At 36.3% G+C, this 16,204-nt stretch overlaps 1 protein-coding gene across 2 annotated transcripts in view; it reads right to left on the bottom strand.

Annotated features, from left to right (window-relative positions):
* NUP155 (nucleoporin 155) overlaps positions 1-16,204 on the bottom strand; it is a 30,495-nt gene that overhangs the window by 3,764 nt on the left and 10,527 nt on the right. Inside the window, exons 14-33 of one of the 2 annotated variants that reach the window (XM_064643018.1) lie at positions 16,019-16,129; positions 15,427-15,521; positions 14,117-14,205; positions 12,144-12,206; positions 11,055-11,114; positions 10,800-10,950; positions 9,929-9,995; positions 8,979-9,097; positions 8,668-8,771; positions 7,305-7,438; positions 5,402-5,593; positions 4,613-4,751; positions 3,820-3,955; positions 3,241-3,394; positions 2,879-2,983; positions 2,614-2,768; positions 1,987-2,116; positions 1,594-1,707; positions 1,019-1,139; positions 25-135 (exon numbers count right to left, since the gene is read on the bottom strand). In XM_064643018.1, coding sequence (XP_064499088.1) covers positions 25-135; positions 1,019-1,139; positions 1,594-1,707; positions 1,987-2,116; positions 2,614-2,768; positions 2,879-2,983; positions 3,241-3,394; positions 3,820-3,955; positions 4,613-4,751; positions 5,402-5,593; positions 7,305-7,438; positions 8,668-8,771; positions 8,979-9,097; positions 9,929-9,995; positions 10,800-10,950; positions 11,055-11,114; positions 12,144-12,206; positions 14,117-14,205; positions 15,427-15,521; positions 16,019-16,129 — 2,350 coding nt within the window. The remainder of the gene's footprint in view (positions 1-24; positions 136-1,018; positions 1,140-1,593; positions 1,708-1,986; positions 2,117-2,613; positions 2,769-2,878; positions 2,984-3,240; positions 3,395-3,819; positions 3,956-4,612; positions 4,752-5,401; positions 5,594-7,304; positions 7,439-8,667; positions 8,772-8,978; positions 9,098-9,928; positions 9,996-10,799; positions 10,951-11,054; positions 11,115-12,143; positions 12,207-14,116; positions 14,206-15,426; positions 15,522-16,018; positions 16,130-16,204) is intronic. The other variant, XM_064643019.1, reaches the window with a different exon arrangement.

Genomic DNA, 16,204 nt, shown 5'->3' with positions numbered 1-16,204 from the left:
CAGTATGCAGGCTAAACAACTTGCCTAGAGGAAAGTAACGAGGTGTGCCAGCATATATCTTTCCAAGCAGTGTCAACTTCAGACAAAGTGCTTGCATTCTGTCAGCAGGGCTCAGAGCCACACTATCACTCAATTCTGAAAGTGGAAAGAAAACAGAGAGAACTTCAGAAAATACTACTGTCAATACAAAATCAGCACATGGAAGTGAAAATACAACTTTTTCGAGTGTATATTCACAGATGTTTACATTTCATTGAAGTTCCATGCAAATCTACTTAAAACACAACCAAACAAAAACCCATCCCCAAACCCCACAACAAACTCACTACCACATAGCTTTTCCTTCAAAACCCTGTTGATGTTGTTTGCACAACGGCAAACTCAAGCCCAAAATCCAAGGGGGAAAAAACCACAAAACAACCAAACAGGAAGAGAGAGTGAATTACTAACTCATGGTAAAAGATTGTCACAGCTGAGTGGCCAAGCTTGCAGAGCTGTGCCCACTACTCTGTTCCTCTATAAATGGACAGAAACCGTACACTTCCACTCCTGTCAACATTATGCATGCAGAATTCTCTGAGTTTTTTTTTAATTTTTGTCATTATAAATTTATTTACATTTTAACATTTAATTTACACTTAACATTTTTATTACAATTTCTTAACAGTGAAATCTTCAGACAGAATTTCACACATATTCTGAAGTTCACATATAATGGCATCATGGGATGAAACTTTTGAAATGTTATCTGCAATGTGATTATTCAAGCCTTATGCACAGCATACTTGAACACATGTAAAAATATCACTTTTCTGTCCTTTAGGCACAAAACCCAAAGGTAATAATGTTAATTAATTACTAGTTACCTACACTAAAGAAATATATTACAGAATAGTCCAAAAAAGATGCATCTCACTTCGACAGCGTAACAGCAGCAGCATACTCAGTTTTAAAAGCTATAACTGTACCACTTTTCTATAGTTCTAGTTTGTACCACTCCTAGTCCACTAAGACCTACCTTTTTCAATGATTTCTTGCCAGAGAGTCTGGACCAATATAGGGTCAGAATGACCTGCACAATGTATAATTGCAAGCTTGCACTCCGAGAGCTTAAAAGGGTCAGCAAATTCTCCATAAAGCTGAAAGAAAAATTACCTGGCTTTATATTTCATTTAGGTTAAAAAAGAAATGGTAAAAGTCAGCTGTTCCTTGTGTGGTAGACATTCGATTAGCTGAAGTGCAACTTAAGTAATTGTTGTCAATCACTAATTTTTTTTGCTACATTTAGTTTCACTTCTTAAACACAATCCCAAATTTTATATGAAGTTAAAATTCAAACTGTTAAATTTTCAACAATTTTACCAACAAAGAGACTTAATAAAGAAGATGAACATGTAAAAGAAACCAAGGTACTGAAGACTGAAAGACTATCAAAGTACAGAAAATGACAGTGTAGGGTAACAGACATTCTGAAACCAGGAATGCTAAACTGTCTATGACTTTTCCTAGTCAGCATAGGATCAGTCTTTGTAAAACACTTTTTCCCCCCAAAATTTTATAAACTGAATTTTAACACAGGGAAATTTCAATCACCTTGGTTATATCCATCAGCTCAGCATCAAGTTGGGAGATTGCGTCTTGTACTGAAGAATGATGGGAATACTGACGCTGTAATGTTTCTTGTATTTGAAGCTGGATCCCTGCAACCTTGTTTAAAACGGAAAATACAGTATTTCAAGTCTGAAGGAATTTAATTAGAGTTTAAGAATACACCCAGAATAAAATTTAACTTATTTAAATGCAGAAATGTTACTGCCTTACACCATTGAATCTATTATCATATCATATCATTATTATCTATCAACTGCATAACTTTGTCATACCAGGAAGACAGCACAGAAATCAGAACTGGTAATAAAAATGTCATGTGCCAATGAGACAAAGTGAAATAATGCATTTATGGTGTAGCTTAATTTTTTTTCTTACTTCCATTTTCTCTTCTAGTTCATGTAGGAATTCACCATCTGCAGCTATAGAGGATATGGCCGTGGAACTTTTGGCACTCAAAATGGCACGTGCAATGTATTCAAGACGCTGCTGAAGAGAAATTTCTGTGCTGCAAAACAAATATTTCAAACAGGATGGGTACTTTACATAATTATTTGAGGATTAGTTACATTTTAACTTGACTTTGGGAATTAGCATGTGGCTTTTCCTGATTTTACTAAATTGTGCAGGATATGATCCATCCATGTAACCCCACCTTTGTTGCAGGCTCAGTTCTAATGTATTTCTTAACTCATTGCTCCAGTTAAACTATTGCATTATAAAAAATCTGTGTAAGAAATGACCACTTAACATACGGTACTTACAACACGAAATACATTGCAAACTCATGTATAATACATAAAATAAACATCACAATTTCTTTCCAATATCTGTCTGGATTCAAAGCTAATATATTCTATTAAATTTTTTTAGAAAACCTCTTTGGGCATTGGCATTTTCTTGTCCTTGGCCTTTTCTTAAGATACCTACACATAAGGTCTTGATTTTTGTTTGATTTTTACCTAGTTACCTCAGTATATGCAATAGATCGCACATAATCCATACCTATGCAGGTCAGCCAACTTAGCCAAGACTCTGGCAGCATTACTAAAATTCCTGTTCTTCTCAAAGTATCTCCACAGTAAATCCATATAGCGAACTTTGTTTTGGTCAATCTTGGTCATCCGCACCAGGTAAGGTTCCAAGAAGGGAGCAGTAACCTGCAGAAATCATAAAGAGAACATTTATACTCTTGCTCTTCCTTGTTTCTTTAAAGCACTCACATTGTTACAATTAACTCTTCTAGTTCGCTGTGTGTAGATGAGCTCACCTGTAACAGTTTGTCAGCCAAGTCAGCTTGTATCAACCAGTTGTAAAGTGCAATACTGAAGAGTTCATCTGTTGAACGCTGAGCCAGCTTTAGCATTTGTTCGAACTAAGGGAGAGAAAGGCCAAAGCTGTTATTCCACATGTGGTTACATTACATTAAGCACTGAATTCCTATGCGACAATACTTCGGTACATGTTATTTGTGTGTCATCATTTCTACAGATTGTCTAGATATAGAAGCCAATTCATGGCAAATCTTCACTTTGAATGAATCCATAATTTTATTAGAACGATAAATTCTATACCCCTTCAAATCACACTATTTTCTGGAGTGCGGCCATGACTTTTTTGTGAGTTTCTTACATGGTGCCCTGCTTCTTCATTGCTTAGCATGTTGGGGTCAGATGACAGCACTGGAGGACCTGGCTTTTTGGGTACACTGGGAGACTGAGGAGCAGCTTTACTCTGATTCACTAACTCTTGAAGGGTGTCAGTGATACACTTGTAGCTGTTCAATCTGTAAACAGAGCAAAAGAAAAGTCTCATAATTTTCATTGCAACTATCTATGAAAGATTATTCTCAAGTGTTGTTATTGTATGACTTTGTAGACAGTTACTAAAATTGAAAAATGTCATAGATCATTTTAAGATAGTTGTCACAATCTAGTTTATTCTCATTTATATTGCTAACAAGTATTTCTATAATGTTCAGATCACAATGTTTTCTGCATCTATCATTTTAGGTGTTGTTCTTATTAAGTTGGTGCCATATTAATAACAATCAAAGGGAACATACTGGATAAAAACATTTCTATTGCATCTCTTACCATAAAATGCTTGTTTTGTTATTACCTTACAAAACTTCCCTAAAAGAGCTACTTTTCCAGTCATTTGAAATAAAGCACCCCATATAATGATAATAAATTATCCCTGAAAACTTGCCTCTCTTGGAAAGCCTGGAGTCCAACAACATCCTCTTCTGGTTCTTCATTTTTATAGAAATGAAGGCCCAGACCCTGGGGATCTTTTTTCTCAGCAGCTGTAAGACAGAGTTCTACTACTCCCTCATAGAAACGCACTAGGAAAAAATCAAAACAAATATCACTGTTCAATATTGTAGTAAATCTACAACAAAATGGTGATATCAACCACTTCTGATTTAGCAAGTAAGAAAAAATAAACACTATTCACTCTATTCTGTATCATATAGAGGTTTACACCTGTACCCAAGCTGCGTGACTTACACGCAAGTTTGAACTTGGATATGAAGTTACATCAGAATGTCCTGCACAATGTGTAACACTGTACAGAGGCTGAAATCTTAAATATAGATATAACTGTCATGGTTTTAAATTACTAGCTTCTACTGCACTGAACAGGGTTCAGAACCATCTTTCCAACAGCTTATTTGGTATAAAACCTTACCTGAAACCACATATAGCCCAAGAATTTTCCTAAAAATATTATAACCACATATATGAAACAAATGGACACTGCAATATTAGATAAGTTCATGGGAATATTTTAATATAGAAATGGTTTTTTTGGTTGGTTGGTGAACTCTAGAAAGGCTTTAAAAGAACAAGCTGGTACAGTTTAATTCTAAGGGTTATTAACTAACTGTTTATGGTAAAAGGAGTTGAAAGTTGGTAAACAAAACAAACAGAAAAGAAGACAGCATGAAAGGACACTGCAGAAACTATTTGACAGAACATGATCAGTAACTGGCTCTTACCCTGCCTATATTGTGCACAAACATTAGCAAGGTCTACTTGATTGCTGATCTTCTGGTACTCTTTCAGTGACTCTCTCAGCATCTTCTCTTTTTCCATTTTGCTCTGAGCCTGTCGAGAGCGCTGAAGAAGTTCATTTGCCTAGAGACAAATCGTGGGAAAATAGAAATTATTCACAAGGGCACATCATGAATATTGGACATATATCCAAATGGATACTGTCAATGAGTTATTATTCCAAACTTCAAAGCTGAAACAGTAGAAACATCATCCTCTCAAAAGCACTCTCTGGTCACTAAGTTTCCAGCAGAAAGACTACAACAGCAGTAGAGAGAAGGGCTGAAGACTTAACCAAGGGGTTCCCCATTCTCCTCTCACCGGTTCCTTATTCCAAATTTATTCGAAAACCTTCAAAGACCAAATTCCATTAAACTAAACACAATTATCTCTTTCAAATTCCCCTATGCAATAGACAAAACCCAAGACCCTATGCTGAGGAAGACCTGAAATAAGAAAACATTTTATCAACATAAGAAGACAGATATACATCAGATTAAAAGTAGAGATCGTATGAACATTACAAATAACTGCAAATGCTTCAAATAATTTTCATGTAATGTTCAGCATTAATCAACTGAAAGACACAAATATGCCCATGACTTCTCGCCTTCATTGTTTTTTGTGCTTCTGAAACTACTTGAGCATAATGACTTACAAGCTGTCCAACTTACCTCGTGTGAACATGTTCTGAAGTTGTGTTTTGGTGCAGTAAAATCTGGAAGTGCACTTACCTTGGAACACACAGCATCATCAGTGCTATAAAGAAGAGGACAGATATCTTGCAAATGGGCAATGATGCCATCCACAGCAGCATTATCTCTGATGTAACAGTTTATGAGAGAAGCAATGAGTGCTCCAGTCAACTCTCTGTCTCTAATCACCAAGTCTTTAAAAGCAGTAATCTTTAGCTGTTCCTGAAGTTCCTGAAGATAGACAAAATATCATCAATTTACCAAATCTTTTACTTTTTCTGTTGTTAGAGCAGCAAAATTAATTGTTTCCAGTAATTAAAAACATACAGAACTCCAATGACTGAAGTGCACACCACAGAAATATATTATTTAAAACACACATTATATAGCAAAATGGAAAGAATAATTAAAGCACTAGATCCCTGGATGCCAAAGGACTCCTCTTAGCAGACTTCCTCTGCCATCTTCACTATGTGTAACCTCTGTTTCAGATCTCTCCAAATAAGAATGGAACTAGTAGTTCCCCTTACTTCATAGGGCAGTCAGAATGCACACCCTACAAAATGAGTACGTCGTAGGTTTTAAGAATGAAAACTATTTTATTGTCATAGATTAAAAAAATGACAGATGCAATAAAAGGAGGATTTTGAAAAATTCAAGGTCTGCACTCTTTATGCTTTTAAAAATAAATTACTTGAAGGTTATTAGTTTTTAATTTAATAGAAATATTTGCTCACATAGAGTTGCTAGTAGTGTCTATGTAGCATCTATAGATGATCGCTAACAGCATAATAACATTACAAAACCTCTAAATCTACTGAAGACAGAAGAAAATTGTTACACAGTTAGTTAACTCCTTGCCCAACACAAGATAAAAGCTGCCCAAAGCTCCCCAATGCAACAGTGCGAAGAACAACAGCTTCTGTGCACCTGTGAGATTTTAAAATTATTATTTTTATGGAAAAAGAATTCAACTTCTCAAATAGTCTGTTTTCCTATCAAGTCCTAGGACAGAATGCCTAGTATTCTAATTAATAGCTTTTTCAAGGGTAGGACACAAATTTGACATTAGCAAAGGGTGCACAGCAGTAGCACCCATAGTTCTGCAAGTTTGCTTCTTTACAAACCAGGAGAGGCTGAAAGAACTGGCATTGTTTAGCCTGGAGGTTCAAGGGGCAGTATGTGGCATCTTACTAATATTTTTGTGAAGGTGTAAAGAAGTCAGAGCCAGACTCTTGTCAGTACTGCTCAGTAAACGGGACACTACACAATGGTCAAAAGCTGAAGCAAAGGAAATTATACTTGAATATAAATCCTTTTTACTCTAAAGGTGGTTCGACACTGCAAGAAGTTGCCCCAAGACACTGTGGAGTTTCCACCTTTTGAGATATAAAAATCCATACTGGACACAGTCCTGGGCAACCTGCTCTAGTTCACCCTGCTTTGAGGGTCAACCAGATTACTCCTCCCTTGCTGCAGAGGGGGTAAACAATTTCCAGTGATTCCTTCCAACCTCAGCTGTTCTGTGGTACATTCTGGAACCCTACCTATACAGAAGTGCAAAGACTCTACTACCCTATTGCTCTCCAACTTCCACCAAGACTAAGGCAAAGAGTGAACTCCACTTGGCTGGAAAATATTAGTCTACTCTTCTCAGCACATTTTCTAGAATGTGCTTAAGGTGAAAACACAGTAATTTATACAACCAGACTCATTATTAACCATCAATATAAGTAAAACATATTTTAGTGACACCTCCAATTTCATAAAATTGGGTGATTAAGTCAATACTAGATGTCACACTCTTAAACACTTGCGACCTGAATAAAAATCTATATGTGGTTTAAAATTAATATAATAGTCCTTTGAGAATAACTTAGGTAGTAAAGGAAATTCAGGAGACTAGTATAAACAAATTAAAACTATATGATCCAGATCTTACCTTCTGAAGCTCACCTACAGCAACACTGAATTGGTGCTCACACAGTAACTTCCACAAAGCCAATGCCTGGCAGGTTTTGCGAACAAGCTGTTGGATGCCTTGAAGTGAAGTCTTCTCAGTTAGCTGTGCCTCAGCTGAAAAAGCAAAGACTGTCAGCAAATAACTGTTTTACATGTTTCAAATTAGTGTGTGAGTTTCTGAGGTTTTACAGCAACAATTTCCTTTCCCTCTCCATTATTGATTAATGCTGTCCAGCTCTCTTGGGAGATAGTTCTTTCCCCAAAGAAACACCATCTGTTAACATTTACTTCAAGCCACACAACACAGAAGGAATAATTTCTAAAAAAGAAGTACGTTCTCCTATGAACACACTAGATTTATACATCAGTCTTAAATTTTTGGTTATTTTTTCATAAATAGCTCTTATAAATGCATGTGTGATGAACATAAAATAAATTAAAATAAATCCATACAAATTCTCTTTTTATTTGAGTACCTGTATTTAGTTCTAGAGAGAACAATTACAATTACAGCAGTGGTCAACACTATCTGCACTATCTTTAAAACAACAACTACTCCAAAAACTAGTAACATTTATATCAGATAAGATATATTAACAAAAGCATAATGTATTCATATTTATAACGTGAGTGGAACATAATTGCAACAATTTATGTCTCTACTCTTGAGTGCTTACAGTTCATATATGAGGAAACAATAAATACAGTGTCATTTAGCAAGCCAAAAGAGTTTATGATTAAAGAATAAAAATGAAAAATAAAATTATTAAATGTCTACCAAATCCTACATAATGAATTAAAAAGAATTTATATTTGCACTATTGAAAACCCAGGATTATACTCAAACAGACCATCTTCAATTCCATATACACTGCAGCAACACTTCCCAACTTGCCTGCAAGTGCTGGGCAAAAGTTGCACTACAGGAAGACATGAATTCAAATGGGCTGTGTGACAGACCTCGTATTTCTAAACAAAGTTTTGTAGACATTTTAGTGACTTTACTTTTGGCAACTTGCATTACAGTATTTCTTTTTAATAGGACATCATGTTCACTTGTTTCATAAACTAACTGCTTAGCAATTGCTATCCTGAAAGTAAAAATGGGTGTGCAGCTATTAAGCACCATAGTGAGGAGATAAAACAATCTTACGAATCATGGGCCACATTAGGAAGAAGAAAAAGGAGACAGGTAAGCGTGCAAAAAACCCAGCGTATCATTTAATGCAAAATTCCTGTGGAAAAAAGGCCTTTTTATTCTGAGGATTTCATAAGAAAAGTGAGGAAGACAACACCCAAGAGCACCATGCCCTCCCACTTCCTGTTCAGAAGTAATTACATACCATGATATTTCCTTTGAAGTTCTTGCTGGACCTGCTGAGAACTTCCACCATCAGGCCGCATAAAACCCAGGAGTCTCTGTTGGAGATTGGCTGGTGTGCTGAAACTGCAATTCCAAAACAAAACCAAAAAAGATGCTAATAAGAATACAAATACTGAATCTTCTAAAGATGCACCTAACAACTCATTTTTAGCATCTGAATAGTTGAAGCAGGAGACCATAAAAACACTTCAACTGAACACAGGCATAGTATAGTTTTTCAAAATCTGGACATTAAACACCACCAGTAAATTTACCACAATTAATAATTACCTTGGGTTTCCAAGGGCTCCCACTGTAGTAAACTGTGAATTTCTATCCAGAAATTCTTGTAAACCTTTTAGCTCTTGTAGCACACATTCCAGCACACGGGATGGAACACTGCTTTCTATCTGCAAAAGAAAGCAAATTTCTTTACAGAAAGCTGGCTTTTCACACTTTTTTCCAAAAATTTTCAATTTTAAGCTAACGCCAACTAAAAAGACAAATAAGAGGGTACCACAAATAAATAGTTTAATAGTAATGGATCACTAGAAGAACACAACATTTTACCACATTCGTTGAGGGGGCACACATGTGAAGAGGCAGCAGTCCTCTGAAGATATATAGTATAAGATGCTACTTTCTTTACCCCTCTGAAAACTAAATCAGCTACGCTTTACTATTTCCAACTCTAAACTAGAACAACGTTGAGCATTGCTAAGACATAGCATAACTGCCAAGGTCTTCCAGAGTCTCCCAGTTACCTTAGGAGGTAGGAGAAGGAAAGCCCATGTAGCAGTTAATCTGCAGTGCTGAAATTACTCAGTTGAGGATTCTATTAACAGCCACAGTCCGAAAAGATTTTGTTATTATGATAACGGACAAAAAGTTAAACAGCAAGGTGTTAGTCAGAAAAATCATGGATATTTTTTCCATAACTGCATATAACTTTCATAACAGTAATGACCATCCTAACTCACTAAAGTATTTTATTTTTAGCGTTTGTCTGGAGGGGGTATGCAGAAGACCTATGGGGGTATGAAGGAAGAGCCATGAATAAACATGAAGAAAACCAGCCATTATCAACTAGAAATAGTAGAGATAAAATTATTTAGGTTTCTTAAAAAGTTAACATTCAAAATAATAGCTCAAAAAGACATCTGACAGGACCTCAGAAGTTAAAAAGGACTTAAGACAAATTCTATAAGAAACTCAGGAACACAGAATAATCTTTTACATACTGCAACAACTTCTCGATTGCCACTCTTGAAAACTCTCTCCACAACTATACTGCCATCCCAAATATTTCTGCAACACAAAACAGCTCTGTGTTAAAGCCAAGTAATTTAAGCAAGTATTTTTGCAAGTCTTCTACGTATAATCTCTTAAGAAAGAAATGGTAATGCTTTTTACTTCAAAATCTAAAATAAGGATTTTATTTGGATGAAAACTAAATATTCAAAAAGGTAACCATTATAAAAGTGTGAATAGTACAGATATAAATAATTAACAAAATCCCAAATTTTAAAATTTGACACTTTCAAATATTTTAACTACAGGCCAATATTACTCCCCAGAAATATAGTGCAAATAAACAAGTCTTGTAAAAAAAATTTCTTTCCTAATCAGCATGCAGAACTCTGTTCTTGCTTGAGGTGTTTAGGACTCAACACCCAGGTAGCAGAATCTCTTTAGTCCTGCTTCATTGCTCTGACTTGAGCGCTCTTTTTAGAGATTCTTAACAGAAATTACTTAAAGCCAGGATTTTGATTCTGTGAGTCCTTCTGCATTTCTGTTTCACCCTTTAATAGGAGTTTAAAACATACAGCTCATAGGTTTGAAAAATAAGAACTGCAGTTTTCAGACTTGTGCTAATGCATTTGATTGCAGGATCAATGTCTATGCAATCTTCCTGCCCTAGGCATTCACTGAATGTATTATTATTAAAGAGGCTGCAAAGACAATGTATTATATCAACAGGTATTTCATAACGCAATATAAAAATGCACTTTACTGATTTCAAATTTAAATGATATTAAAATAGAATTTAACATCCAATAAGCATTACTGGAAAGAAAAACTACGAAACAAATTGAGTGACAGGATCCTCACCCTATAATACGAGCAAAGTATATGCAGATGCCGTTGTGTCTTCCAGAAAATACTATCTCGGGACCCATCATTCCACTAACAGATGCACCAGGGTGAGACATGGAATTCCCAGCAGGAAATACGGGAGTTGACACAGCAGGAGGTTGGAAACCTTGGATAAAAATAGGTAAATATTACTCATTTGAATGTCAATAAAAACCCCAAAAACCCCAAAACCAAACAAATCTGTTTCTCCAGATAAGGAAAAGATGTTACCTTGTCCAGATGTCAAAAAGCTAGGATTAGGATATGGACTATCAACAGTCAAAGGGGAACCTAAAAAGGGAAAAGAAATAAAGATGAGTTTCCTAAAAACAATCCAAAAAATAAACCAAAATCTAACCCATAAAATATCTGTGCAAAAGCAGCAAAGTTTTATTTATAGTTAAGTATCAAATTGCACTAATTTCTTATCAATCCAGCACTTCACAAGTGAATCCCAAATAGATACAGTTCCTTCAAGAGCAGCTATTCGGCTTTTTTCCCAGTATTTATGTGTAATTTATTGCATGCCTGCTGTTCTGTGCACTGAATGTAATACTGTTTATGTACTTTTTGTTTTTCCTCACCTTCTGACTGCTCCCACTCCTGATATGGGCATATATTCTTAAAGCACGCGCCTTCAGTCATTTAGATCTTTTGAAATAATATCAATTTTACCTTCTGAGCACTCAATTGAAAGACATTGATATTATTATCCTTCATTTTTGCATAGGGCAGACAGACAAACACTACAGCAACACTGTTAACTTGCTACACTAAGGCTGAGCCTCAAATCCAGCTATGAAAACCAACCCTCCTGCAACTGAAGTCTGAATACCTAACTTAAGTCCCCAAAATATGAGGAATGTGCCATCATCAAACCAAAACACGTGAACAAAAATGTCCTTGTACCAGCAGCAAGTAAGGTGATCTATCACAGAAAAGGCCAGAAAACTGGCACTCTGAAAGTTTGACTTTTATAAAACAATTCTTGCCTAATTCACTGCAGTTCTCTCAACTTGGCAACACACAATATCACAGAAAATAATATGGTGCCAATGCATTCTCAGAGCACATTATATGTGCTAAGCAAAGCACAAATTTGCAGAAAAGCAGCATGCAAATGCATGATTAGACTTTCAACAGTGTGACAAAGATGGAAACAAGTTAAAGGTGCCTGGCCTTTGAATGCTACTGTTATTGCAATGTAGTGTCACATGCAAAATTATGAGGTGTTTTAATGAATTTCTGTCAGCACTGTCTGACCCACCACATGGGACATCCACAATATCAGAATCTTAATTTCACATGACAATTCTCTACCCTTTGAGCAAACCGAGAAAGTAGTAGCAGAAGAATGGTGCCATCTTCCACCTGGACCTGTTACTGAAGCAAAATGGAAACATGTGCTTTGATACTATGTTTGAAAGAGGCATATACGACAGAATATGATAAAAAATATCCAAACATTTAGACTTGGGAAAAGTACATTTACTTGTAAAATGAATCCCTTTATTGATTACAGAGATTCCTGTCATTTCCCCCACACCTTACTTTCATTCTCAGTTTCCTCCTAGCACCTGTTCTCCCTATAGCTGCTGTTCTCTCCAACTCAGATTTAATTTTGCATTTTTATGCCTTGCCTCAGCTCCTGCCCACACTGCTACTGTTCTACACCATAAAGCCTGGAAAGTGATGTCACTGATCCATTAAAAACAGCCACTCTTCTTAGTGTTTAAATAGCAGTTAAGAATTCTGAAAAACACGGTCAACTGTTTTTCCAAAACTTCATCGCAGTTCAGCATATCTTTGTTCAATACTTAGGAATTTGGATATATGTAAAAAATGGTACTGATATGGAACTTCTTTGCGTTTCAGGCAAACAAGTTTATTTCTCAAGTCTGTTGTGTAAAACTGAATGCCACATGTCAGATAAGGGTAGAGGATCTTCTACATTAGTAAGTTCTTGATAAAAAATAATAATGAATTCAATTCAGTAATTCAGAGTTTCAAATTCATCATTATGTTGTTTTTTTTTAAAACCCCTCAAAATCTGGAGTAAGCACACATTAAGGGACACTTTCCAAAGCAACTGTAGAAATTTAACTGAATTTGAGAATACAAAAAGGCCTCCACTCCAATAAGCATAAAGTTCTGAGGAGAAACAATAGGCACTTTATTCATTTGTTGGAGGGACTGAAGATTGAAGCAGAAACCAAACGTTGAAGCTAGAGCATTGTCCTAGTTAGGACAGCTGAGACCAGTTCATCACTGGATGGGTGTAACCCAAAACTGTGTATTCTATAGCCTTCCATGCCATTTCCCAGAAACTGTTATCATTGAACCATTTACACCATCTGCACATAGAGCCTGACTCCTCAGGCTATAAACTAGGTGCTAAGAGACCTGCAAGATAGGAGTTGCTCTTGTCCTCACGCCCATTAAGGAACCCCCCACCCTGAGGGAGGTACTGGGCATTCCTGCCTGAACTGGAGGATATATAATCTTGGAGTCTTGGGACCTTTTTAACCACTCCTGGGATCCAGAGGAAGGCTGCAGACCACCGCTCTCAACCAGACTGCAACCACCACTCTCGACCAGACTGCAACCACCACTCTCACCAACAGGTTTTCCCCTCTCCTTTTCCTTTGGACTCAGGGGGCCCAAAGAACACCACTCTGTTCATGCCCCAGAGTGCTGGGTTATATATTTGGGTTTTGTGGGTTAAAACCAATTGTTTGTCTGTATAATTGTACTTATTGTATTATTTTATTAAATCGTTATTCTGACTTATAAGCTCTCTTTTGAGTTGAGTTCATTTCCCCTGCTGGTTTACCTTTAAACCAGCACAAGCTTTTACAGGGAGAAATCACTCCAAACAACTATCTTACTTGATCAAAATTTCTCCTTTCTCATAAACAGTATCTGAAGAGGTATGACAATGACACTGCAGGATGATACACAGCAACCAACTACGGTTTGTAAAGTTTGAACTACACTATTGATAAGTTGTTCTCTGGTTGCTGAAATGATTCTGGCAACAACAAACGTATACCTTCTGCACAGTATCTCAACAGATTATATGCAATGTGGAGACAGTTTGAGATAACATGACCCCCCTCACTAAGCCCAAAAATCTCTCAAGAGAAACAGAAAAAACTCCTGTCCTTAACTAACCAGTGAGTGAAAAAACAAAGTCTATTTCAAACAAAAAGAACACAGGTACTTGTCAGAAGACAGAACGTACACATACGTAAAGAAGAAAAATCTGTCCAAAACCATGAAATGCTACGTACCGGTAGGAACTGGAGAACCCAGAATAGGTCCAACATTACTTGGAGGAGGCAGAGCTGATGGAAATCTCATTTGTGCTTCTCCACCATACCTAAAGTTTACATGCAAAACCAAAAATTCCTAACATGTCATACACAGCCCATTCAATTCTCACGCCTTTAACAGCAATTTTGGGGTACTTTTAAAATTGGGAATAAAAATTGCAGCATAGCTTTAAAGAGAAATTTACCAGTTCTCAAAACCAGGCTTATGCTTTAGTATCTTTTCAAGGTTTGCTGCTACTGGAAAGCAGAAAGAAGGGCATAGCTGAGAAGACCCATGCTTGCCCTTCTATCATCCACAATATATCATCCCTGCACTCAAAGAATCAACAACAAAAAACACCCCAAACCAAACACCCCAAACTTTTTTTTTTTTTTAATCCTGGCTACACACCTTGTGAGGACACCCAAGAGACCCACAACATGGAGCATTTTTTTACAAGGATAAATAGTGGCAAGACAAGAAGAAACGGTTTTAAACTAAAAGATGAGAGAGATTTAGCAGATGAAAATACATCTATCTGCATGATATCAAGGATAATCAGTACTTAAGATACATGGATTACAAATTCATCCTCCAGAATGGAAGCCCATACTTTGTCACCTAAATTGTACTGAAAAAAACCCTGAACCAAACCAACAAAAAATCCCCCCCAAAATCCAAACCCTGAAAAATAGTAACTGAATTGCCCCCACTCAAAGAACCAACAAAAACCATCTGCCCACCCCACAAAAAGACATGCAACACCAAAAAAAAAACAAAAAACAAAAAGCCACCAGGCCCTGAACAGCACCAGATTTCCTTAGTGCAATGGTGAACAGCAAAAACTACAATATGTTAAGAATAAAACACCAAACCATACAAAAATCCCCGACCAAACCCCTACAAAATTAAAAAACCTTGTCCTGTCTTTTTCCAGCTGCCTGAGTTGGTCTCATTAAAGATATTACTACACTCTACACTTCTATCAATTGAGATACTGTGAAATATATGTAAAGTGCATTTCAAGCAGACTAAACGACATTTTCAATAGTCTCCTCTGCACATAGAATACAAACATCCAAGAGGGGAACTAACAAGAAATCACCATTACAGAAAGCTTCCTTTGTTGATGAGCCCTAAATTAGTGCAAAGGGATATTCTACTAGATTTAACAATCTACACTCCTTGTAAAACTAGGCTCACTCAAGTAGCAGGTTAAAAATCCTGTACAAGTGGCTGTAGTGATCCTGAGCATAATATTCAGAACAAATACAGAATTGAAACTTACCTGAAGAATGCTCGAGTAGCCCAGGCAGACACTTCTCTATCATATGCAGCATTAGAACAGGCCAAAATAAGGCAAGTGGCACAGGCCTGATCCTCCTAGAGCATACTATACTGTTAGTGTGGTGTCTTATATCAAGTTGATAAGAAATGTATAGAAGTTACACTCGCTCAGTAACTAAACTTGTTGTTGTTTGCCTTAAACAAAAACACCCAAACCAATTATACACATTTCTACTGGCCTTAAAATGTAAAATGCAAAAACTTGTAGTGGTAGGAATTCAACTTTTTTTAGAAAATCTTCTACCCCTACTCTTAGATGACCTCCTCCTCTAAACTAAGAATTGCATTATACTTCTGCATGCAAGACATATAAGAATTTCAGGGAAACTTTAATTTTTAGATACCATAAAATGAGAAGTTATTTCTCATTATGCAATTTAGTTTTATGTAGACAATGGAAAAGAAAAAGCTACTACTGTAATTGGTAAATGAAGTGTTGACTAAAAGTTTACAGCAACAACAAAAAGATGTTAAAGAAAGTGATTTAGATAAATATAACAAATCTTCCATAACATGTCAAAAGCTCTTCTTACCTGATGCAACTTGAAAAATCTTTCAATCTCTTCTCCATCTCCACCTATATTACTAACAAGCAGATGCCGCAGTTGGTCGACAGGTCTGAGTTTATGAAACATAAAGCTTCCCTAAAAATAAGGCAAAGTAAGTTAGAAAAAAAGCTGTCTTTACTCTGCCCATTCCAACATGCCTCCCAGCGATGT

Source organism: Pseudopipra pipra, chromosome Z, assembly GCF_036250125.1.
Source record: "Pseudopipra pipra isolate bDixPip1 chromosome Z, bDixPip1.hap1, whole genome shotgun sequence".
Classification (NCBI taxonomy): Eukaryota; Metazoa; Chordata; class Aves; order Passeriformes; family Pipridae; genus Pseudopipra; species Pseudopipra pipra.
Note: the sequence above shows the minus strand (reverse complement) of the source record. Positions and strands in the feature narration are given on the sequence as shown.